At 34.0% G+C, this 25,701-nt stretch overlaps 1 protein-coding gene and 1 non-coding gene across 2 annotated transcripts; both read left to right on the top strand.

The window, feature by feature from the left end:
- The first annotated feature begins 276 nt into the window (after positions 1 to 276).
- On the top strand, positions 277 to 1,511 carry LOC104608702 (uncharacterized). Its single transcript, XM_010274757.2, has 3 exons — positions 277 to 468; positions 574 to 900; positions 1,127 to 1,511. Exons 1-3 carry the CDS (start codon positions 390 to 392, stop codon positions 1,321 to 1,323), a joined length of 603 nt encoding a protein of 200 aa, XP_010273059.1. The 5' UTR covers positions 277 to 389; the 3' UTR covers positions 1,324 to 1,511.
- A 3,870-nt stretch (positions 1,512 to 5,381) lies between these two features.
- On the top strand, positions 5,382 to 5,454 carry TRNAA-AGC (transfer RNA alanine (anticodon AGC)). Its single transcript has one exon. It is a non-coding gene; the product is annotated as a tRNA-Ala (tRNA).
- Positions 5,455 to 25,701: the final 20,247 nt, after the last annotated feature.

Raw genomic sequence — 25,701 nt, 5'->3', positions numbered from 1 at the left:
AAGGAGTATCGCTCTCAAAAAATCATTCTAAATTCATACGAACGTTCCTTATCAACGCTGTCATAGCCATTGAAGAAAAATTAAATCTATCCAAGACACGACTTTGTCAGTCATGTGGAAGCGATGGAACCAAGCCACCGGTGTGGGACTCCACAAGCGACCAGCTTCACAAAGATTTAAGATCAGTAGGGTTTACATCCTTTTCACATCTCTTCATCTTAATTTAATATTGGTCACGATGACAAGTTCATTGAGACCCTATAAATTTGCGCTAACCTCGACCCCTCAACCAGCCCTAACAGACTACAGCATTCCTTCAAGAAGAGAAGCAGCACCTTGGCTTCTCTTTACAACCCCATCAGCTTCTCATCTCCATTTACACTCCGCCCATGGCGTCTTCTTTCGTTAGCTTAAAGGCTCTGATAAGCCTGGCTCTTGCACTTTCTCTCTGTGTACAAGGCACCTTAGGTATAATATATTAATGTTTATTCTGCCCCCAAATGGATCGGAATTCCTTTGATCAGTTTCAGTGAATCGGTGTTTATTAATTTATATGTTCATGGTTGCATGCAGGAGGGATAACGTGTGAGCATCTGGACAAAAACACCTGCGCCTTCGCGGTGTCATCATCTGGTACTCGATGTGTGCTGGAGAAGCACGTAAAGAGAAGCGGCGATGAGGTGTACACATGCCGGACGTCGGAGATAGAGGCCGATAAGCTCAAAGACTGGGTTGAAACCGATGAGTGCATTCAAGCTTGTGGGCTCAATCGCAACACTTTGGGGATATCCTCTGATGCCCTTGTAGAGCCTTGCTTCGTACATAAGCTTTGCTCTTCCCGGTGTTATGACAACTGCCCCAACATTATCGATCTCTACTTCAACCTGGCTGCCGGAGAAGGTAAACAACTAAAGATAAATTGTCTAATACTGTATTTAAGTTTTAACCCCATGGCCCATACCCCACATTTAAATCAGATTGACTGTGAAATCCTTGTGAAGGTAGTTGATGGGATCGATCATAGTCACATGATCAATCAGCTTCTGTTGAACAATTTAAGTTAAATGTGTGTATGACTTTTCGATGAAAAATTAATGCAGAACTTGTTTTTGGCATTTTCCAACAGGCATTTTTCTTCCTAAATTATGCGAAGCCCAAGGAGCAAATGCTCGTCGAGAGATGTCGGAGATCCGAAGCTCCGGTCTTGTTGCACCGGCACCGGAGTCGGGCCTGTCTATGAATTCCGTCATGGCACCTGCAATGGCACCGACAACGAGCTTGACCGTGGACTATGTTGTTGCACCTGCAATGCCACCGAACTAATTAGTAACGTTCCATGGCATTCAAATAATAAAACTCTCACAGCTAGCGTGTCATTAGAACATAATAAAGCTATGTAGATTGCACAGATTCACGTCTTGGGTGTTTTTCCTTTGTGATTTTATTGTAACATTTGTGTGTCATTTAGTGATGAATTAAAGCAAGAATCTCAGAGTCATCGATGAAAGTCATTTAGATGGATTTTTTTTCCTTCCCCCCATATGCAAGAAAGGAATAGGGTCGTCAAAAAAGTCAATGTAAGAAATGTATTGTTTGGCTGTGTTTGAGTAATAAATCAATAGACTTAAAAGTCCTTTTTAAGCTCACATTCTATGGATCCTTCGATCCACCTTTTACGTGGACTCTCCAATGAAAGATGACCACGTCATCTTAAAAATTGAAAATTTAATTTGACTTTGACTGCAGTTATATAGTAGATACGAGTTCTTCTTCTCAACTGAATGTAAAGACTCGGATTCACAATTCATTGCTTGCAACAATCATTGAATGGTTGAATGGTTGCTGGCGGTTGCTGCTGTCGATCATTCCATCTTTCTCTAATTTCAGGAACAGAACCGGATCACCACATTCATATTTACAGGCCAGATGGGACCCTTTCATCTTCTATCAACAATGAAATCTGCATCTGAAGTGCTGTGCCCCTTTCATTTTTATAAAACTAATAAAATTTATTCTCAATTCTGCTTAGCTTCGTTGTGCCCCTTGTAAAATTTATTCAAAATTGAAGGAAGAGGAGGAGGAGGGATAGGAAGAGAGGAGAAAAGTAGTGAGCGATTTGGAGTGGCTGTACTGATTCTTCGTTCACAAAGGTTGGGGAGGGAGTGGGACCAAGGAGAGAGAGTGTTGGGGATGGAGTGGCACGGAAGAGAGATTAGTGGGACCTGGGAAGAAGGAGAAGAAGAAAGAGAATTGTTGTTAAGTCTCACTTTTTTAGGATGACGTGGTGAGTTTTCATTGAAGGGATCATGTAACAGATGGACGGATCCATATACTCCATTCAATGTGAGATCCTTCTTTTTCCACTTAGGGCTTAGTCATTTTTCGGGAAGTAGGGGCGAGTAATTTGTTTCTTGAGTGGCTCATTTACCTTACATTGGGAATTAAAGCAACTGTAACGGAAGTGAAACCCGTCAATTATGAAATGTCGGCTTCTGTCAGGGCAAAAGCCCATTCGGGCAGCATTTACTGCCCGAATGTATTTTATTGGCAGGTAATCAAAGTCGGAGTTGGTCCGGGTCAATAATTACAGTCCATCAAGGGTCCATCGCTCAATACGTCGAGTTCGGCTTCAGTCTAGTCTAGGCATGCTGCGTCCAGGCAATGTTCGCGCATTCCTAGGATACGCCATGTGTCTCCGAATCATGTTAAGGGCTGAAACATGCAAGAAGCCTTCAGCGTTCAGCTCCTCTCCTCTTGCAGATGAATCTTATACTCTCTTCCCATCTGCCTGGCCAACTGCACAACCATCACCGTCAATGACAAACAATCATCATCAACAGTAGATCAACCTCAGATATTGTATTTTTTGTATCTCTTCTTCTTCCATTGCAAGTAATGAAGAGTTAGTTTACCGACTACAATTCTTAACTGCACGCACCACTCGTTGACTGAAATCTTCAGCTCTCTTCGGTCTCTACATTTGCATTCTACCTGTGCAGGTTAGCGTAAAATTTTCCATTTTCAGACGGAAGATAAACCTAACCAGCATTAATTGTTTCCCACCCACTGAGGTTGTAATTCAGAGAGAGAGAGAGAGTAGAAAATATATATATATATAAAGCTTTTAATGTCCATTTCAGTTGAATCTTTTCCGGATCATTTTTTACCTCTATTTCTCTTGTCAAATCTCTTTTTTGTTCGACCAATCTCACCTAAATTCTCTCCATTGAGATAATAAAATGGGAAGTCCTAGCTGGGTTTTCTTTAAGAGCACATTTCTTCCCCTGAGCCAAAGACCCTTGTGATTCCATCCATTTTCCAATGAAATTAGCAAAGCCATTCATGGGTGTTCTTTGCCTTCAATAATTCAATTTGTTTAAGATGGGTAATCGATTTATGTGCATGCCGAAGAAGGACGCGAAAGATATTGGGTCAACGAGCAAGAGGAGAGGGTGATCGTAGAGGAAAATGGCGGCAAAGGAGGAATTCTTGCACCGGCAAGTGTTGTCGATGGAAATTCACTAGCACCAACTATCGCAGAGGTTCGACGAATCGATGTCGCAGTGTATTGGGTTGACGAGCTCTTGGAGGCGGACTTTTTCTGATCCCTTCTCCAATGAAAAACAGGTCAGATAGCAACCGTATTCCTCCATATAGTCTTTGACTGGCTTTGGTTTCATTACCTTCTATAAGATGTTTTATTTGACACTTGAAAACTTGTTCTGGGATTCCGAAGGAGAATGGTTTCAAATTACCAAAGTTTACTGAAGTATTCCCCACAATTAGGACATGGAGAGAGTAGATTTCAGTCAATGAGTGGTGCATGCGGTTAAGAATTGTAGTCGGTGAATTCTTCATTACTTGCTATGGAAGAAGAAGAGATGCAAAAAATACAATACCTGAGGTTGATTCCGCCGCCGGTAATGATTGTTTGCCTCCAGCAGTGATAGTTGTGCAATCGCCACCGGGCAGATGGGGAGAGAGAGTGCGAAGTTCATCTGCAACAGAAGAGGAGAGGAGCATGAGCTTCTCACATGCTTCATCCCTTCACATGATTCGGAGGCACGTGGCACGTCCTCCGAATGCGCGAACGTTGCCTGGACGCAACGTGCCTGGACTGAAGCCAAACTCTGATGCGTTAGGATTATTGAACTATCCAAAAGTCCATTTGAAAATTGAAAGCCGCAAAAGCTGATGATCTCAAAAGAAAAATGATTGTTTTTTCCCACGTGAAAATTGCAACGAGATAACTGGGTGGAATCCAATATGTCTAATATAAATTTGTTACGGATGGACCAGGTCCAATCCAATCTAATAAATATTTTGGATTAAATCGGTCTAATCCAATATATCTTGTTGGTCCATCCAAATTGATTTTGGACTGGACGGAATCCAATCCAAAACTGGTCTATTGACACCCTTATCGGAATGGGTGTATCGGGGGACTTTGACCTTTCTGTATACCTTCTATTTTTAGTTTTTTCCCAAAGGCTGTGTTTGTTTTTAGTATAAATTTTTTACAATGTAAAAGTACATCGATTGAAAAGTGAAATCGATCAGTTTAAATATAATGAACCATTAAAGTGAAAAAGGTATAGTTAGTGCATGAAAAAATTTATATCGGTAAAATCAATGTAATCTTTACATTGGTTTTCAAGTAAAACTTACACTAAAACCAAATGTGAACAAAATTGAATCGAAGTATAAAGTTTATCTCGATTCTCATTTAATAATAAACTAGAAAGCAAATGCAATCTTGACAAAGTTTGTCACTATTTTCAAAACCGGACTGGACCGGAAAAACCCGGAACCGGTCAGGTGACCGATTTCAATTTCCCCAAAATCAGATTTTCCATAAAAACCGTTGATTTTAGTCAGCAAATTGCTGATCCGAGCGATTAATCTTTCGAACCGTTCAAACCATTTGAATGGTTTTAATCGATTTTTATTTTTTATTTTTTATTTTTTTGTCAAAACAGGCCAACCGTTCAACCTAATAACCGGACCCCTAACCAGTTCGGTTTCCGGATTAATTTTAAAAACCATTGACAAACAACAATGACTTTGGAACAACTACCAACTAAACACGTTCTAACACCCTCCCAACTCCCACAGCCTGAAACACATAGCTAATCCATTCACTACAAAGTTTATTCATCATTAAAGTATTTATATATTCAAAGCTCAGGAGAGATGATCGTCCCTGGTCCAGCAGTGAGCGTCTTTCATGTTTTAGTTTTCATTGAAACTTATCAAACCTTGACATGGATAAGAAAATCATGCTAACTTCTAACCTCGACGAGACAATATTAATATCATGGGTTGGGCAGGAAATCGACAGATTAACATTTAAAAAGGTATAAACGTTATTAAAAATTAAAGGGGATGTAGCTCAGATGGTAGAGCGCTCGCTTAGCATGCGAGAGGTACGGGGATCGATACCCCGCATCTCCATTTATAACGGCTATTGCTGTCGAATGTGGACGAATCATTTTATTTGCGAATTCTCTCCTACAGGCTTTATTATGTTTTTTTTTTTTTTTTCTGAATTCTACTACATGACCTCTGGATTTCCAAACTTACTGGCAATTTCTTATGTAAACTGGGAGGCGCCATGGCTGCATCATCTACCACTCCCACTTCCAAATTTCCCATCTGTCAGCTTACCAGCGGAGGGAGTTATTTCAATTTTCAATTGGAAGGGCTGGCTGCGTGTCCACTTCAAATCAATCATCATGCTAGATGCACATTTCAACTTGAACCAAGGGGAGCCAGTCATCTTTGATGACTGACATTGGGGGTTGGGACAATTTACAAACTGCCCTTGGGGCTTCTTATTTGGATTCAAAATAAAGAATAAAAGATTCTTGATCGATCTCTGCCGGAAACTTCCTCTGCAACTCAATTTCCACAGGGAACCAAAGCATGGTCGTCTTTTTCATCTCCGGCAAATCAAACATGGTAAATCCCTTTATCTCAGAGGTGTATTGGTATCTCTCATCACTACTTTTCCCATCCTGAAACTCAAATTACGGCAGCTGAACGGAAACAGGGCCCACCAAGAAAATGAAGAAATAACTAAACATGGGTCGAGAAGGCTGCAACAAGCTTCACCAACCATGACATCAGCCATTAAAGAAGAAACTTAATCGGTAGAATCAGTGTATGTTTGGCATCGATGATGCAGATATACCACGGTGCTTCTCATGTGTGGGTTGGAAGCACTGTTTTCTAAGAAAATGTGTCTTTTTTTTTTTGTTTGAAAAGGTTACTGCCAGGTAGGACGTTTCCTAGAGCAACAGCAATGTTTTTTGTTTGGTACCAATGCTCTAGGAAATATTTTCAGCACTAGTACCTTGATCTGTTCATGGGCCGGGCCAGCCCGTTGACCTATTATTAAGTCGGGCTTAGTCATAATTTTAGGCTTGTGGGCTTGGGCTCAAGCCTAAAGCACCGGGCTCAACATTTTTTGGGTCAGGCTCGGGTTTTATCAAAAAAGCCCAGCCCGAGCTCGAGCCCAACTTGATACTATATATTAAATAATAAAATATATATATAATATTTTTTTTGTTCTTCTTCTTTTTTTTCAAGTAATAGTGAGATGTTTATTATTTTTGAGTTTCGAAGGTTTTTAATATAAATAAAACACTTTTTATTGAATAAAAAAGAAAAAAAAATTCTATTTTCAAATTTTTGACTAGGCTTGGGCTCGGGCCCGGGATTCGGGCTTTATATGAGGGTTGGGCTCAGGCCCAATGGTCGGGCTGGGCTCGGGCTTGGGCTTGAGTGTATTTTATTGATACATATACAAAGCCAGGTCTACTGGTACCTATTATCCAGTGTCATGTCATGCCCTTGCACTGCCACCTCATGTCTCTATTGGCAGCAACGAGCTGCAGCTCCAAGAAACACCAAATTTGACATTATTCCAAGCCATGCCTTCCTGATTTTTAAGACATAGCTTGGAACACCGTTTTTTTTTCTTTTGGAAAAATAGTTCCAAACAAACAAGTGTTTCTTAGAGTACTGTTTTTTTCGATGTGGCGCTGATGTGTTACTAATTTATGGAGCAACGGCATCAATGCCAAACAGACGCTTATTAGAACGTTGTGAAATTTGTAAAGGTATATTTACAAGTTTTAATTTTCAAAACTAGAGATTGATATGGAGAATCGGTTCTTGGTTTGGAACAAGTAATTAATCAAAAAGAAAATAGAAATTAAAGGACAGAGATTTCAAGTTAGGTTTTGTATCGTTTTTCTATGAGTGAGTTCCCTTGAAACTTTAAGGTAAAATACTTAAAAGAAAATAATTAATAGTAAAAAAACTATGAAATGATGTAGTTCACCGTATCAGGTGTAGGATAGCAATTAACTTGCAAATTCTCTTGTGGCGCAATGATTATTTTTTCCGATGTTGTCCATCATCAATCATAAAAATAAAAAGTAAGAATCTGAATTTTATGATATATCTTGCACTTGACTACTATAATTGGTTTATCGGAAATGATGAAATTGTTTCGGAGAAGTTACAGTGTTTAGTTCGCCGGAAATGAGAACAACAATCGAACTTTGATTCCCTGTGGATATTGAGTCTCAAAGGAGGTTTCTTTTACTATGAACATTTTGATTCAATGCCATGCACAGTAATTGTCTAGGGCAAGTGAAAAAACAAAAACCGATAACTATTAAAAGGAATGAATACAGTGTTCTGTTGTTTAAAATGATTAATCATCTTTATTTTGGAAATTTGTTACAAAAATAATTTAGTAACTTATTAATTTGTATTAATTATATTAATATTTTTAACAAAACATAATAAATTACTGTTAATTACTTAATAAATTAATTATTTTTCCATATTATTTGTTAGTGTTCTATTTCATTTATTTTACTTTTTTTATGATTAAATGATATAATGTTTTGTAAATATTACTCAAATATTAGTAAATATATAAAATTAGGTGTAGTCATAATTAAATTAATCTAAGCCCAAGCTTGAGGTTTAAGACTTCAAGTTGGGCTATGTTTGATCCTCTAGCTAACCCAACCCCCCAAGTTGCACCCATAGGAGCAATGTTATATTTTGTAATTAGACTGAACCAAACCGAGCACAACCTATGGATTCATTATTTTTTGGGTTTTAACTATTTTCAAATTAAAATTAATTATTAATATTGAAGTCAAAGGAGATGTGGCGGATGGACTACCCCTATTATGTAACGTAATGAATTAAAGAAATAAAAGATGTATTAACAGCTGATCTTAAAGTTGCCTACCCAGCTTGACCTGGCCCACTCCACAAGTGTAATAATATTTATCTAGGCTTGGGACTAGGATAGGCTTGCCCATGTTAATTATAAACTATAAACTTTTTTACAAATTAAAATTTTTATTTAATTTTATTCTATTATAAAAATATACTATATGTTAATATATACCTTGTTATCTAAATATATATGTATACAACTTCCAGGTCAAGCTTAGAGGTTGCTTAGCTTGTGCCATGCTCGCTAGGGTTGTCAATGGACTTTGAAAGTCTGATACCAGATTCGACTCTTAATTCAATTATCCTAGATTTGGACATTAGAACTTACATTTGGTTAATAATCATATCATATGTGGATTTAACCCCTTCCAATCCAACTAAAATTTGAGTCCAATAAAAAAAATTCTTATTTTATGTATATATATAGTATAATTATGTATAATTATATAAAGTTTATAACTGATAAATTTAATATTTTATATTTACATACATTATATATATAATTAGTTTCACAACTCTTTTCTAATTGTTGGTCATTTTAAACACAATAAGATGGTTGTGAACCAAACTCAAATCCGACATAATGATTAGATGCAAATGCAGATCTAGAGATTTCATAATCAAAGATGCAGCTAGATTCCATCTAAATCTGATCCATTTACAGCCCTACTACCCACATTATGTGTGGGCTTGGTGCAAACCTAAGGTAGACCATGCTTAAAAGAAAATAATTACTTGAGCCTGGAAATTTGTAGGTCTTGTCAGATTGGGCTAAGTTATAAATGATAATCACTAAGTAAGAACCACATGACATTTCTAATTGTTCAATTATTTGTTTTATTAATTTAATTAATTTTTACAATGTTTACAATAGAATGCAAATGGTTTGTTTTATTACTTTTAATAAAATTTTTACTTTTTATTATTAATTTTAATTATCCTATTAACATTAATTGTTCTTAAATAGAATTGAAATGTATTTTAATTTTTAATTTTTAATTTATAAACTACTAGCTAATTTCTTAATGATAGAAACTTGCTAAATTTTAATATTTTTATTAACTTTAGTAATTTGGTTTGAAATTATAATTTTCTAACAATCAACTAATTAAAAAGAATTTGAATATAAAACAAATAAATGGAATTTGGATGAGTGTAAATTTATCTTTAGGCCAATAATAGAAGAAGCCTATAGAAATATGCTAAAATAGGTTAATGATGGAACGAGTGGAGCCTATGTCTTAGAACTCTCTCTCTCTCTCTCTCTCGCATTATTTTTAGGTAATTTAACTATTAATGATATTTTTATTAACTAACTTTTAAATTGTTATTTGTTTATAGGCTGGATTGGGCCCACATTGCCTTGAAATTTGTGGATCTGGTGCAGGCTTAGGCCCAGGTTGGACTAAAATGAGAAATGATCATTCCTAAACAAATTGCATTTGATTTATTAGATTAATGAGGAGAGATAAGAGAATAAAATAAAAAAAGAAAAAAATAGAAAAGGAGGAATTGATGAATTTTAAGCAAATTAATAGAATAATTGAGAAGAGAGAAAATTATGGAGTGAGATGAGTTATTAGGAGAGAGCTAATTGTATGATTAATGAGGAGAGATAATCAAAGGAGTTAATGAAAAATAGAAGAGAAAGTTAATGGTAAATTAATGCGGAGAGATGAAAGCCTATAAAACTTAAAAACTGATTGGTTACTTGAATTATTTTGTTCAATATTCCAAATAAAAATTAAAGTAAACAGACAAGAAATATATAATAGAGGAGAAAGAAAAAAGTATACTGACATGACAGATCCAATTTAATATATACATATAGGGAAAATTCCTGATTAGTACCCTATACTTTGGGTTTAGTGCCACTTTGGCCTCCCGAACTTTAAAATGCGACAATTCAATATCCGAACTTTCAAAATGTATCAGTCCAGTACCTACCGTTAATGGACCATCGGTAATATTATCACGTGACATCATTTGAAAATATCAAAATTACTCTTACAAATAAAACATTGTTCATCATCTTAATTGCAATTCATAAAATTGCCCTTTATTATGACCGGTCCAAAGTCACATTTTGAAGAGCTTGATTCCTTTCAAATGGACTCCAAGTAAACTCCAGATTTGAAGTAATAAGGCTCTCCTATATCCACGGTCATTCACCTCTAATCTCAGAGCAGCATCGATGATGACTTTCAACTTCTTAGCACTAACGTCGTGGATGGCATTCAAACGGGACCACCGGTCCTAGATGTCTGTAGCCATGACCTGGCAGTTGAAGTACTTGAGCGAACCACCGTAGACCTTCAGCATCAATGTTGGGGTGCCAGCGCTTGAACCAAATGCCTGAAAAATGGAAACTGCGCTTGTGCCGCCGCTGGCACATAAACGTATGCTTCGAATTGCCAGACCCCAGAAGAGTAATCGTATCCCTATCAGATTTAATTAGTTTCCATCCATGTATGAAAGATTTGTAAGCTAATTAAGCTGCTAAGGTAACAAGGGCTTTGAATTGCTTACTCAGATGCGTATCTCTGCGCTAGGCTTGGCGTTGCTGTCTGCTTTAAAAGGCATCTCTATAGAATATACCCAGGGTTGTGGACTCCAATATTTTCTACAAGTCCATTTTCACTTGCTTAAGAAATCTAAGTCCTGTTGTCTTCGTTACGCTTTTGCTGTTGTTACTATTGTGCTTGGACTTACAAATTCTATTCTGAAGTTTGGTTTCTACGACGAGGCTGCAATCCTGTTCAAGGAGAGATTTGATCTCCTAGAATACTATAATCATATGGTACGCCGAGAACAACGACCATAGAAAAGCATTACTATATAGGATCCTCTCAATGTCAACGGAGTAGAAGACTGTAAAACAATTCATTTATTCTCTTACATTATACAAGGGATACAGCCATCTCCATCGCATTCTGTACATCTGATTTGAGCCGATGGTATTGAATTGTGGCATTTTGCTATGAATGGCATAAGATGGGGCATGGCTCAATGAATTGTGTCTTTAATATGCTTGTGCTTTTCGCTCAAGGAGCCAATAAAAGCAGATTACGTGGCGTAGAATCAAACCAGGTCAAGTAGGCCTAATTAATGTGAAAGTGGTTAATAACGTATTAAAAAATCATGGTTGAATGCTTTGTGGGCCCGTTTGGGAGGACTCCAACGAGCTACTACGTTGACCGAATAACTTGGAGAAACTACCCCAAATAACCGAGTTAATATCTTCACCCCACAACGCCCCACATGCACATCCCCGCCCGCCATGTATACATGGGAACATCTCTCGATGATGATATCATCAAGATCAAGAATAGTATTATCATTAGAAAATGTTTATAATACATGGCGGAGATATGCTATGAGGCGGAGATGTTAATTCACCATAGTTCTTTGGAACTTTGATATCCTGGTTTAATGTAAACGTCAGAATTTCTCAAGTTCACCAAATATTCATAGCTTCGCCTGCTTTCTACGTGGAGCTTACCTTATAATGCCGGTAGCTGCTGCAACTGTGGTCAACCTCCAATGACTAGAAATCAACATTTCAAAAAGAAACCGGTGTTCACAACTAATATAGCATGTAGGTGATCATGTTCGTTCTTGAATGGATACATCAGGATTAGACCTGTTCACTGGTCGGGTTGGGTCAGGCTTTGCCTTTATATTAATAGAAAATGTTCAGGCCCGAGTCTGAGCCCGATCCAATCATTAGGCCTAGGTCTTGAACCCGAGCCTGACCCGACTATAAAACCCAAAATTTGGGCCCTAGCCCGAGCCCGACTAGAAATTTGGAAAAAAAAATATTTTTCCTTTTTAATTCAATTAAAAGTTATTTCATTTATACTAAAAGACCTCAAAACCTAAAAAAATAATGAAAAGTCTCATTATTACTTGAAAAAAAAGAAAAAAAATATATTATATACATATATATGTTTTTTTTATTTTATAAAGTATATTTTTATTAATATAATACATTATCAAGTCGGGCTCGGGCTCGGGCCAGGCTTTTCTGAGAAAGCCCGAGTCGGGCCCAAAAAAATGTTGGGACCGATATTTTAGGCCCGAGCCCGCAGACCTGAAATCTTGTCCAAGCTCAACTTAGATCGGGCCCGGCCCGGCCCGGCCCGGCCCGGCCCGGCGGGCTACCCGGCCCATGAACAAGTCTACTTAGGATCTATTCCTCGTGTTCTAGTTGGTGATTTTTTGTCTTCTTCTTAAATCTACTACTAAGTTAATTGCATCTATGCACTTAAAATCTATACTACCTATAAAAGAGTGAATGCCCCTTTTCTGTATTTTTTATTGGATGTTTTTTATTCTTTTGTCTAAGCATACAACGGGTATAAGGAGGGCATATATGTCATTTACTCTCACTTCAGAAACTACCCACTTATAACCATTCAAAAACTGTCAGCGTGTTCGAACCATGAATTATAACTATTCAGAAACTACCCACTTAATACCTTAATTAATTTTTGGATAAATGAACTATAAAAAGTGACCATAAATTATAAATACTTTTGTCTTAGAGATACTGTCACGTGTAAATGCACGTACACGTTTACTAGTAAATAAAAAAGGAGAGATGTGTATCATATTAGTTTCAATAGTATGATCAATTTTGATTGCCCAAGAAATGGATTCAAATTCCTTCCAAACCTGATTATCAAAAGGAAAATTCTTCCAATCCTCTTTAACATTCTTAAATAATATACTCATATCATTTTAAAGCACTGGTAAGTGTGCATGTACTTTGCACATAGCAAATTCTAGATTATGATAATAATAGCAATAATATATTCAATATTTTTTATAAAATTTATGAATTTTTTATTTTTTATCTTTTACTACTAATCAGATGCAAATTGCAAAATCCAAATCTTATTATATAAACACATCATCCAAATATGTGGTAATTGGATTGAGTTGTCAAGTTTTAGGTATCATTGTTAGGCTTACCTACTTGGGTAGACTCTTATTATTGTAATGTTTTATCTTTTTAGTGCTTTTTTGCTCGTTTATCAAAAAAAATGTAACATTTAAATAGGGGTAATTAGATGAAATGAAAAGTAGTAGTTCAATTTACAATTTAAACCTCACACTTAAATATGGACTAAATTCGAAAATGAATATTTTAGTCAAAAGAATGTTACACAATCTTATTCATATTTTTAATAATTGTGTAATATAAAATCATAGATGTGTTCAATTTTTTCTATAATATTTTGCATTTCTCTGTGTAAAAATAATTCTGATATGTCAAACTTACTTTTTGTTTAATATCATAAATATATGATATTATACATGGGACTAATTTTTTTTTTTTGCAAAATTTTGTATTTTATATTTTATTAAGTTTTATTATTTATTTATGACATTAAAGGTTAACACATTTGACCCAAAAGTTGAACTATTGATCTTTGCCAAACAGTAAAATAATTTCATTTTTTGTTAGTTTTCAATTATGTATTTCATTTTTTCATGTTTATTATACATATTTTTAATTTGATTAATAAAAATATCATAAATGTGTATAATGTTTTCTACATTTTTGTTATTTTCTATATTTATTTCTATTTAAAAAAAATTATTACCTAACTATGACTTCATAGGTTGATCAATTTGATCCGGATGGTTGAATTGCTTAGCCACCACTTGGGTAAAGAATGGTTTTCTTTTTGACTTAGTTTTAAAATATATGGGTTTATATTGTTAAAAATATTGACATAGATCTAATTACTAGCATTTATTAGTGAAAAATAACTTAAATATAAGATTTAATAAGAGAAAATGGGAATTAATACCTTAACATTGAGACTTTATGAGCAAGGAGATTAAATGAAGTGGAAAGTAATAATTAAATTTACATTGTCAACCCTTATAATTAGAAATGGACTAAATACACAAATATGGGCATTTTAGCGGCCATTATAGTTGACATTAAAGTTGTAATAAAATGACTTTTATACCCTTTCTCAAGCAAAGAAATAGACAGTAATTTTAGTCCAAAAAAAAAACTTTCACTCTACATCCACACTTTTATATATAGTATAGATGTAGCCGAAGGATTGAATCCTTACTCCAATTTGTTTCTATCTCCCACTAGCCATGTGGCACCACTATTCCCTACTTTCTCCTAAATTATCTCTAATTATCTTTAATTCCTATTTATCTCATAAATTATCTATAATTTCTCTCAAATTCCTATTTATCCTCTCCACCACTTTTCATCTATATCTATCTAAAGAAAGCTTGAGTTACAAAATTAACAATTATTTAAATATTATAATAAAATAATATAATAACATTAGAAATTTTATTAAGCACAAAAAATAATTATAAAAATAGATTTAATAATATTCATATTACCAATAATTTTATATTCTTATGAAGTTCATAACAAAATTATGTAATAATAATATAAATTATAATTTTACAGATTAATCAATTTAATAACAAAATAATATTTTCAAAAAATAAATAACAAGATTATTTAACTATTATTCAAATAATATTGGAGATTACACTATTTATTGTCTAACTTAATATATTTTTATTATTAATTGTATTTTTGTAATTGTTGTATTTTTATTATTTATTTATTGTATTTGTGTTATAAATTTATTTTCAATAATTTTGTATTTTTGCAATAAATTTTCAATAATTGTTGGAGATTAAACTATTGTTATTTGTTAGATATTAGACTATTAATTTATCTAAAACTAGGCATGTTCATGGGTCAGTTCGGTTTAGTCTCATATTGTTTTGCCAACCAAATTGACCTGGTCGGGTTAGGGAGTTGGTCACTCGAAACTAATTGACCATTAGTGAAAACCAGACAACTCAAGTTGTATCGGTTTGGGTCAACTTTTTATTTGGCCAATTAGTTCAAAAGATTTAAACTATTAAATTTTAATTTAAAATTTTATAATTTTATTATTAAAAAATAAATAAAAGTTAAATAATTTTACAATATAAAATATTTTAAACTAAAGATAGTTTGAATTAAAATTTTAACAATTATTTAAATATTATAATGGAATTATGCAATAACTATAAAATATTTATTAAAAACACAAAAAAAAATAATTATAATAGATTTAATAATATTCATATTATTAATAATTTTATATTTAAATAAATTATGTAATAACAATATAAATTATAATTTTATGGATTATTCAATCTAATAACTAAATAATATTTTAAAAACTTAAATAACAATATTATTTAAATAATATTTTTTTAATAATTATTGGTGATTAAACTATTGTTATTTAACTTTTAAATTTAATTTATTGTACTTATTGGATTTATTATATATTTGTTATTAATTTGTTTTTAGTAACTATGTATTTTTGTTATAATATTTTTATTAATATTTATTAGGGATTAAACTATTATTGGAGATTACACTATTTTTGCTATAAATTTTCAATGATTATTGTAGATTAAACTATTGTAATCTGTTATAGATTAGGATATTAATTTATCTAAAGTTAGGAGTGTTCATAGGTCAGTTTATTTTGATTGCAAATTGTTTGGCAAACCAAACTGACCTGGTCAGATTAGGGAGTTGATCACTCAAAACTAACCGACCATTAATGAAAACTGATCAACTCGAGTTATATCAGTTTAGGTGATTTTCAGTTTAGTTGGTCAATTCAAAAGATTTAAACTTAAAAATTTTAATTTTAATTTAAAATTTGAAATGGTATTATTAAAAAATAAATTAAAAAAAAATTAATTATAATATAAAATATTTTAGAATAAGAAATATAGGAATTTTCCCACTTTCCTGTATAAAAGAAATTATATTTAAAGTATAAAATATTGATATATATATATCTATGGTCGGGACAGTTTAATTTTGGTCAATTTATAAATGGCCAAACCAAAACTAACCCAACCTAGTCGACTTGGAAAATTGCTAAACCAAAGCCGACCGAAATACTAGAAAAGCAACCAACTTGGGTCGAGTTGGTCGATTTGGTTAGTTTCAACGGTTTGATGAACAATCCTAGCTGAAATTAGTTATTGTTATTTTTATATTGCAAAAAAGGTTTTAAAAATAGTCTATTACTATATAAACAAAACAAGTGTATACTCTTATTTATTTTTATTGTTTAGTTTTCTCTTAACAAAGCCCATGCTTCGCTAGTCTATTACTATATTATATAGCGATTAAGTCCACATCAACAGCTCTCTCCTTCTCCCATTCCCCCCTTTTCTTAGCTATATATCCTTGAACCTCTCTCCTTTCTCCCTTACCCCTTCCCAACTCTCTCGTTCACTTCTCTCTCTTTCCTCCCCTTCCCCCAACTCATGCCTCCCATTTTGCCATGTCAGCAAGCCTCTCAACCAAGTTATTTAAGTAAAGGATTCCTTCTCCTTCCCTCTAATTGAATTGCAGTTTGTATAAAAACCACTCGAGCCGTTCACTTGCCCACTTCCAGTTGTACCTAGGATTAATACCAAGCATGAATGCCAAGTAGAGAAGAGAGAACACAACACACCTCTGATAATTGGTTTGTCATTGGCGTTGAACACCATATCCAAGTTTGTCAGCCTTCACAAGTACCTCCTCATAAGTTGTAGGATTCCCCACAATGTAAAAAACATCTCTTCCTTCTACTATATCTCTATATTTTTCCATGTTAGCTCTCCCATTCACAATCATTAGCCTAAAAAACACAGACCTTCTTGATCCTTCCACCATCTCCCTTGAGATTCCAGCATCTTTCCATACTAATAGGTCTTCGTGGATTTAACACAAATATTCTGGGCATACCTCAGTTGATGATGAATGCCCATTTCCCTCTCTCTCTCAAATTTTTCTCTATTGAAAGTTAATACACTTTCTAGAAGTTCAAACTTCTAGAATCAATTAACCAATATGGCTCTAGAAACCCAAATTCTCTCTAGGCTTCTAGAGAATGTAAAAAAAAAAAAGTATTCAGAATGTCAGTTGGCCTTGTTCCACCGACTTGACTCCACTATAAATAGATGCAAGCATGCATATTTGAGGACAGGTCAATCCAAGCACCCATTTCCCAACATCTTAGCTAGCCTTCAACACTTTCAGCATTATCCACTCTACCTATTTTTCAAAGCTTACATATATAATCCTTTCTTCTACAACTTAACACACATCCAAGTCAAAACAGTTTACTAACCCAACATTGGACTCAAAGCCCGGTTCGATTATTTTTTGGGTGTTTCTTCTTATTAACTAAAATTACTTATTATCCCAACCTTATTATGGCTACCATTCTAGCTAACAACCAAATTCTAATCCCCATTTTTTTGGTGAAAATTATGGCTATTGGGCCATTAAAATGAGGATTTTTTTCATGTCCAAGGTCTATGGAGTTCTACTCTATTTGTAGTAGAGCAAGAGAAATTACAGAAGAATATGGAACTGATTTTTCCAACTGTCTATGACAGAGGAGTTCTAAGATAATCTTGCTCTCCATCACATACACTTGGCAATGAGGGAACAGATTTTTTCAAGAATTAGTTGTGCTACAAGTGCCAAAGGTGCATGGGATACCTTGAAGGAGGAGTTCCAAGGCAGTGCTAAGGTACATATTGTTAAACTTCAAACTCTTAGAAAAGATTTGGAGAATATAAAGATGAAGGATTCTGGGACCATTAAAGATTATTATTCTAGATTAAGAGAAATTGACAATCAATTAAGAGCCTATGGAGAATATATTACTGAAAAAAAAGGTGGTTGAAAAAATATTAATTAGTGCGGTAGAAAAATATGATCCAATAGTAACTACCATTGAGGAGACAAATGATATCACCACTCTCTCTGTGATAGAGTTGGTAAGCTCTCTAGAAGCTTACGAAAAAAGACTGAGTAGGCATGGTAAAAGCCTTTCGGTTTAAGCACAATATAAGGTCTCAGAAATCCAAAAAAAATGTGAACGAAAGTTTAGAGAAAAATCTAGAAAAGAAGAAAGTTGTAGAAATGGAAAAAATTGAGGAAATATTAGAAGAGATAAAAAAGGAAAATATCCACAATGCCATATTTGCAAGAAAACTAGTCATCTTGAAAAAGATTGTTGGTTTCAAGGAAAGCCATAATGTCAAACTTGTGGCTTCTTACTCAACTAATAATTAGCTTAGTGCTCTTTAGGCTATAGATTCTACAGCCTTTTGATTGCGTACTATATCCCAAGAATATTCCCTTTTCTGTCTTCTCTTTTAGCTTATGTCTTTTTTCTATTGGAATGTGGATATAGAAAATGCATCCAAAAACTCTCAAGTGTTGTGTTGACGGCTTCCTTCCACTCCAAATTTCTACAAGTGTCTTGTTTTCTATTGCTCTTGCCAGACATTTGTTAAGTAAATAAACTGCAAAATTTATTGCTTCTACCCAAAACATCTTAGGCATGCCTTGTTCCAATAGAACTGGTCTTGCCATCTTCATCATTGTTTTGTTCTTCCTTTCTAAAGCTTCATTTCTACTCTAAAGCGTAGTCAATGGTCAACTAGTGCTCCATGCCTTTGTCTTTAAAAAACTTGTCAAACTCATTAAAAGTATACTCTTTTCCTCTATCACCTCTGATCAGCTTTATGCTTTGGCCTTTTTGTTTTTCAACAAGATTCTTGAATCTTTTAAAAATCTTAAGGACTCTACCACTTTGCCAATTGTATGTGATAGAGAGCAAGATTATTCTTCTCCACCATGCCATATTTGCAAGAAGACCAATCATCTTGAAAAAGTTTGATGATTTCGAGGAAAGCCACAATGTTAAAATTGTAAAGAAAATGGGCATGTAGAGAAGGATTGTCATCTTAAGGAAAGACATCAAGCTAATTACTCTGAAGAAAAGGATAAAAACAATTATATATTATATGTTTGTCATGCTACTTCAAAAGTGAAAGGTGACACTTGGTATTTGGATAGTGGTTGCAATAATCACATGATATGTAATGAGAAAATCTTTAAAGATAAAAACAAGTCAGTCAAGTAACAAGTCAAGCTTGGCAATAGAGAATTAGTGGAAGTTGAAGGTAAAGGCACTACCACTAATAAGACAAGGAATGAGAGTCAACTCATACAAGATGTGTTGTTGGTCCCAAGATTAGAGACAAATCTATTAAGGGTTGGGAAAATGGTGGAAAGAGGATATTCTCTTCTCTTCAAAGGAGATTCATGCAAGATATATGACAACATAAATAAAAGCTTGAAGATTGTTAAGGTAAAAATGTAGCACCAAAGTAATTTTCTAATTAGATAGCAATACATTGAAATGACGATGAAAGCTAAAGAAGATCAATCATGGCTTTGGCATCAGAGATTTGGCTACTTCAATTTGCACAAGCTAAAAGTACTTCATCAGAAAAACATGATGAGGGATCTGCCATCCATTCAAGTGATGAATGGCATATGCAAAGGATGCTTGCTTGGTAAGCAACATTGGAAACCATTTCCATCAAGGGGTGCATGGAGAGCCCAGGCAATCCTAGAGCTAGTACATACAAATGTTTGTAAACCAATGAGAGCAGCATCCTTTGAACAAAGCAGGTACCTTATTCTCTTCGTTGATGATTATACAAGAATGCATCATGGGTTTATTTTATGCATGAAAGGTCAGAAATCCTTAAGGTTTTTAAAAAATGTAATAATCTTGTTGAAAAACAAAAAGGCCAAAGCATAAAGCTGATCAAAAGTGATAGAGGAAAAGATTATACTTCTAACGAGTTTAACAAGTTTTGAAAAGACAAAGGCATAGAGCATCAGTTGATCGTCGATTACTCTCCATAGCATAATGGAGTTTCAGAAAGGAATAATAGAACAGTGGTGGAAATGGCAAGATCAATGTGTAGGTATATGATGATTGCCACGACCATGGGGGCACAAAAGGTGCCAAACCAATTCCACATAAATTAGTTGCATGAACTCAAAGCCCAAAATGAGTTGCAATGATTTTAAAACCCACATAGACTTGCAATGAGCTGAAAGCCATCACACATCTGCGATGAGCTCAAGTTCATCGTAGGTTAAGAACGAATAAAGAAACACGTGCTTCACTAATAACACATGTGATAGAACGTCCAGTAGGATTAGAAAGGACATGTGAGAGAAGTATTGACGTCACCCGTGCCACATCAGTCTAAGAGACTCACGAAAAGAAGTAGCCCACGTGTATTATAAGAATCATTAGAGGAAATGAAACATTGTCCTTGAGATATCTCATAATACATGGCGAAACCCTAGCGGTGTTCCCTGACAACTGACACCGAATCCAAGATTCCCTTCCCTAATGGGAATCAAACAATTTTATCTCCTTCTTTTCGAGACCTTGGGATCTCTCCCTATAAATAGGGGTCCAACTCATAACGAGATCATCATTCTATCACTTCATTCACCATATCCTTTAGCTTGTCCTTTGCTCTCAGTTTTCCTTTGTCCTTCAAAGAGACCCCTACACATATCCTTACCATACCACTCACACAATGCTATTGGAACAAGGCATGCCTAAGATGTTTTGGGTAGAAGCAATATATACTGCAATCTGTCTACTTAACAAATGTTTGACAAGAGTAGTAGAAAACAAGACACCTGTAGAAGCTTAGAGCTGAAGGAACCCGTTGGCACAACACTTGAGAGTTTTTTTATGCATTTTCTATATCCACATTCCAGTAGAAAAAAGACATAATTTATAAGAGAAAATAGGAAAGGTAATATTCTTAGAATACAATATGCAATGAAAAGGCTATCGAATCTATAGCCTAAAAAGCAAGAAGCTAATTATTAGTCAAGGTGTGGAGTTTGACGAGAATGCTGCATGGAACTAGAAAAAAGAAAAGGTAGAGAAACATAGCATCATAATACCAAAAGTACAAAGGCTAAGGCTAATTAGTAATGAAGGAGAAGAAGGATCAGAAAGTCCCCAATCTACAACATCACCATCAACTCCATCATCGACTACAATCGAAGCAAAAGAAGAATCATATACAAAATCACCACCAAGAAGGACAAGATCACTCAGTGAGTTATATGAGACGGTACCTTTGTAACTCTGGAGCCTAAAAGCTTTGGAGCAGCAACAAAACAAGAAGTATGGGTAAAGGTGATGAAAGAAGAAATCAAAATGATCCAAAAAAACAAGACATGTGAATTAGTGGATCATCCTCAAGACAAAAAAGTGATAAGAGTCAAGTGGGTCTACAAGACAAAGCCCGACCCTGATGGCTTAATACAAAAGAACAAGGCAAGGCTAGTCACTAAAGGCTATGCCCAATTGCCTAGGATATACTATAATGAAACCTTGCTCCGATGGCATGCTTACACATTATAAGAGCACTCATAGCATTAGCAACTCAGAAGAAGTGGAAGATCAATCAACTTAATGTCAAGTCAACATTTTTGAATGGAATGCTCGAGGAAGAAATATATATGGAGCAACCTCAAGGGTCAATTGTAAAAGGAGGAGAAGACAAGGTACTAAGATTGAAGAAAGCACTCAATGGATTAAAGCAAGCACCACGAGTGTGGTATAGTCAAATTGATGGTTAGTTCATTAGTCAAAGATTTAAGAAGAGTGAAAGTGTGCTTAATCTATACATTAAGACCCTAGGTAACTCTAGCACTCTAATTATTTCTCTATACGTAGATGAATTCATCTATATAAGAAACAATGAGACAATGATCAAGGAGTACAAAGAAGATATGATAAAGAAATTCGAGATGAGCGACCTAGGATTGATGCACTACTTTCTTGGCATCAAGATCAATCAAGAAGAAGGTATCATTATATCACAGAAGAAATATATAAAGAACCTGCTAAAAAAGTTATTAGGATTTACTCTATCTTACAGCTACACGACTAGACAATATGTATGCAACAAGTATACCCTCAAGGTTCATGCAAGGCCCAAGTCAAGTTCACTATGCAGTACCAAAAAAAGGATACTAAGATGCTTGTAGGGTACAAAGGAATATGGAATTTGGTACAAATCCACCATTAACTCAAGACCGATTGGTTATACTAATAGTGATTGGGCAGGATCAGTGGATGACATGAAAAGTACCTCAGGCTATGACTTCTCATGGGGATCTGGTATATTCTCTTGGGCATCAAAGAAGTAAGACACGGTAGCATAATCATCAGTAGAAATTGAGTACATAGTAGCAACAGTAACAGCAAGTCAAGCTATATGGATAAGAAGAATACTTGAAGACATGGGTGAGAAACATAAGGAATCGACAATGCACTATTGCAACAACAAGTCTGTTATAACAATGGCAAAGAATCTAGTATACCATAATAAAACAAAATATATTACAATCAAGTATCACTTTCTACGAGAGACAAATAATAAAGAAAAAATTGAACTCAAGCACTACAATACTGAAGAACAATTAGTAGACATTTTCATAAAGGAACTAATGTATTTAAAGTTTGAGTTGTTATGTGAGCAACTAGGAGTTAGAAGAAAGTGTATTAAGGAGGAATGTTGAAAGTTAATACACGTTCTAGAAGTTCAAACTTCTAGAATTAATTAGCCAATATGGCTCTAGAAACCCAAATTATCTCTAGGCTTCTAGAGAATGTAAAGAAAAATACCAGAATGTCGGTTGGCCTTGTTCCATAGACTTGTCTCCACAATAAATAGATGTAAGCATGCATATTTAATGACAAGTCAATCCACGCAACCATGTCCCAACATCTTGAGCTAGCCTTCAACACTTTCATCATTATCCACTCTACCTATTTTCCCAAGCTTACACATATAATCCTTTCTTCCACAACTTAACACACATCCAAGTCAATTCTATTCTCCTCCATAACCCAATATTCCCCATAAACATCTCTCAAATATGATGAATGCACATATTCTAAGCGCAGATATGCATCAAGAGAAGGGAAGCAATCATGACGATGGTTTCTATCCAGCAATCACACATCCCATGCCCATGCTCTTACTCAAGAGCACTGATTTCAACCATTGTGAGTTGTGTGGTTCCTCCCTGAAGAAACAATCATCTTTGGCTCTTCAACAAGAACCTGATTCTGATCCTAAGTCAAGAAACAAGAAGATCCTGAACCCTTCACCAACTTGCTCCGTTTACTATTAGAAACCAACACTTGGAAGGCATACCAGCAGCCATATGGTGTTCTATGTGTTCAACACTAAGCTATTAGTACACTAAAGTGAGAACCATAGCTCTAAACGGGTTAGGAAGATAATACAAATGGGTCGGATCTAACCCATATTTGACCCTAATCCGATTACAATTACTTAGCTTTTAGCCATTTGTATTGTATAGGGACCATGTTAATTTGATAATTTTGCTAATTACTTATTAATTAATTAATTAATAATTAACCTCAAATGAACTAAAATTCAATTACAGATTATAGTTAACTATTGATTTCAATAAACTATTTACAATTTTTTCTAATATTTAATGATGACTTATAACGAAATTTACTATCAATAAATAATTATAAGTAATTATTAATTTAGTGCCAATGTTCATATTTTTTTAAATAATAGTAAGTTATCCCTATAATTACAATAAATTTACAATCTTTAAAGATATATAATTGTTAGGGTAAATTATTTTGGAAATTTAATATTTAATATTATAGCTAAATAAATAGTATGAAATAACAGAAAATAGAGTAAATAATGAAATTAAGTAATAACTTTAAAAATTTAATAAAAACACAAATAATTAAAATAGATTTAATATTATTTGATAATAAGAATAAAATATAAATAATTTAAAAAAATAAAAATTATTGAAATATTGAAAAATAGATTAAATAACTTAAAGGTATTGAAGCCTTCAAATAACAAACATATGTAATAACTTTCAAAAATTATTAAAAATTATAGAAAATAAATTTCATAAAATTAATATTTATTAATAATAATTTTATATTCTTTATCTATATGTTTTATATATTTATATATAATAAAATTAATATTTATTGTATTCTTAGTAATTATTTATTATATTTTTGCAATAAATATATTTTCAACAATTATTGGATATCAAACTATTGTTATTTAACTTTCTGAAATTTAATTTGTTAAATTTATTTTTAGTAATTATGTATTTTCATTATAATTTTTAGTATTTATTAGAGATTACACTATTTATTGATTAATTTTATATATTTATTGTATTTTTGTAATTATTGGATTTATTGTGTTTTTATTAGTTATTTATTTTATTTTTGTTATAAATTTATTTTCAATAATTATATATTTTTGCTATAAAATTTTAATAATTATCGGAGATTAAGCTATTGTTATTTATTAGATATTAGACTATTAACTCATTGTGTATCCCTTCAAAAGATATCAAAAAAAGACTAATAATTTAGCTGAAATTAATTATTTTTAAATATAGCACAATAAATTAGCAACACATAACTCTTCAAAGTCGGTGGAAGCCATTAGCAGGAGTTGAATCCGCTTCTCTGCTAAACTACCCCCATAGAAGTCAAAATTCTCTATTATATTTTTTGGGTACAGCACAGTAGATTAGCAACACATAACTCTTCAAGGTCGGTGGAAGCCATTAGCAGGACTTAAATCTGCATCTCTGTTGCAACAACCCAATTAATATACCAATTGAACCGTCACTAAATTAACATAGTAGTATATAAAACTTAAATAATTATTAATTGAGTAGTGGCTCAGTTGGTACATTAGTTGGGTTGTCCAAGAAGATTTAACAAAAGTCTGTGTATCACACGGGTCCCTACTAGTCCTCTCATATAACTCTAAGATGGCATGGGAAAAGAAACACGTCCTCAGTGTATAGAGAAGATGAACCCATTTCATAAAATAGCACGAGATTTATCACTATGAACACAAGTGCACAAAACTTGGCTATATGACTAATCATGAGTGGACACACCACATTTGTGTTCGCACAGCAGATCTGGACTCTATACAATAGTAAGTAGTTGGGACCCGTGCGATGCATGGGCTTTTTCTTTCTAGGTTATGTATAGTTGATATGACTGCAACCAAGTTATAACATAGGAAAGTTAAAGCTATCCATGGAACTCTACTTGTATTCTACGAAGGATAAATATTGTAGCTCAAGATATGCATCTCGTCTTTAATCACACATTACGGGAAAGCAATCGGGGTGCTGACTTTCTTGCTAACAAAGGTATTGATGATCAAATTCCAGTTTTGGTCTATGAAAGTAATATGCATTATCCCCGTGAATTTTTAAAGATCATTCATGAAGATAATTTGGGTTTAGCTATCCTTAGAACTAGCTAGTTTGCTCATCTTTATTTGTTTACAAGTATTTGTTCTTTTTTTTGGGTGGACTTGAGTTGGTTAGGGAGAGCTTTGTAAGTTTGGGTTTGGGGGTAAGGCGGGTTAAGTCCTCCCCTATAATAAGAAATTTTCCTATTG

The sequence above is a fragment of the Nelumbo nucifera genome, chromosome 6, assembly GCF_055504915.1.
Source record: "Nelumbo nucifera cultivar China Antique chromosome 6, China Antique-T2T, whole genome shotgun sequence".
Taxonomy (NCBI): Eukaryota; Viridiplantae; Streptophyta; class Magnoliopsida; order Proteales; family Nelumbonaceae; genus Nelumbo; species Nelumbo nucifera.
Note: the sequence above shows the minus strand (reverse complement) of the source record. Positions and strands in the feature narration are given on the sequence as shown.

What these genes read in the sequence shown, in the direction of transcription:
- LOC104608702 (XM_010274757.2), top strand. Translation starts at nt 390, where the DNA reads ATGGCGTCTTCTTTCGTTAGCTTAAAGGCTCTGATAAGCCTGGCTCTT. An exon ending in CTGTGTACAAGGCACCTTAG is followed by an intron (nt 469 to 573) that starts GTATAATATATT and finishes GGTTGCATGCAG; the next exon opens with GAGGGATAACGTGTGAGCAT. An exon ending in CAACCTGGCTGCCGGAGAAG is followed by an intron (nt 901 to 1,126) that starts GTAAACAACTAA and finishes ATTTTCCAACAG; the next exon opens with GCATTTTTCTTCCTAAATTA.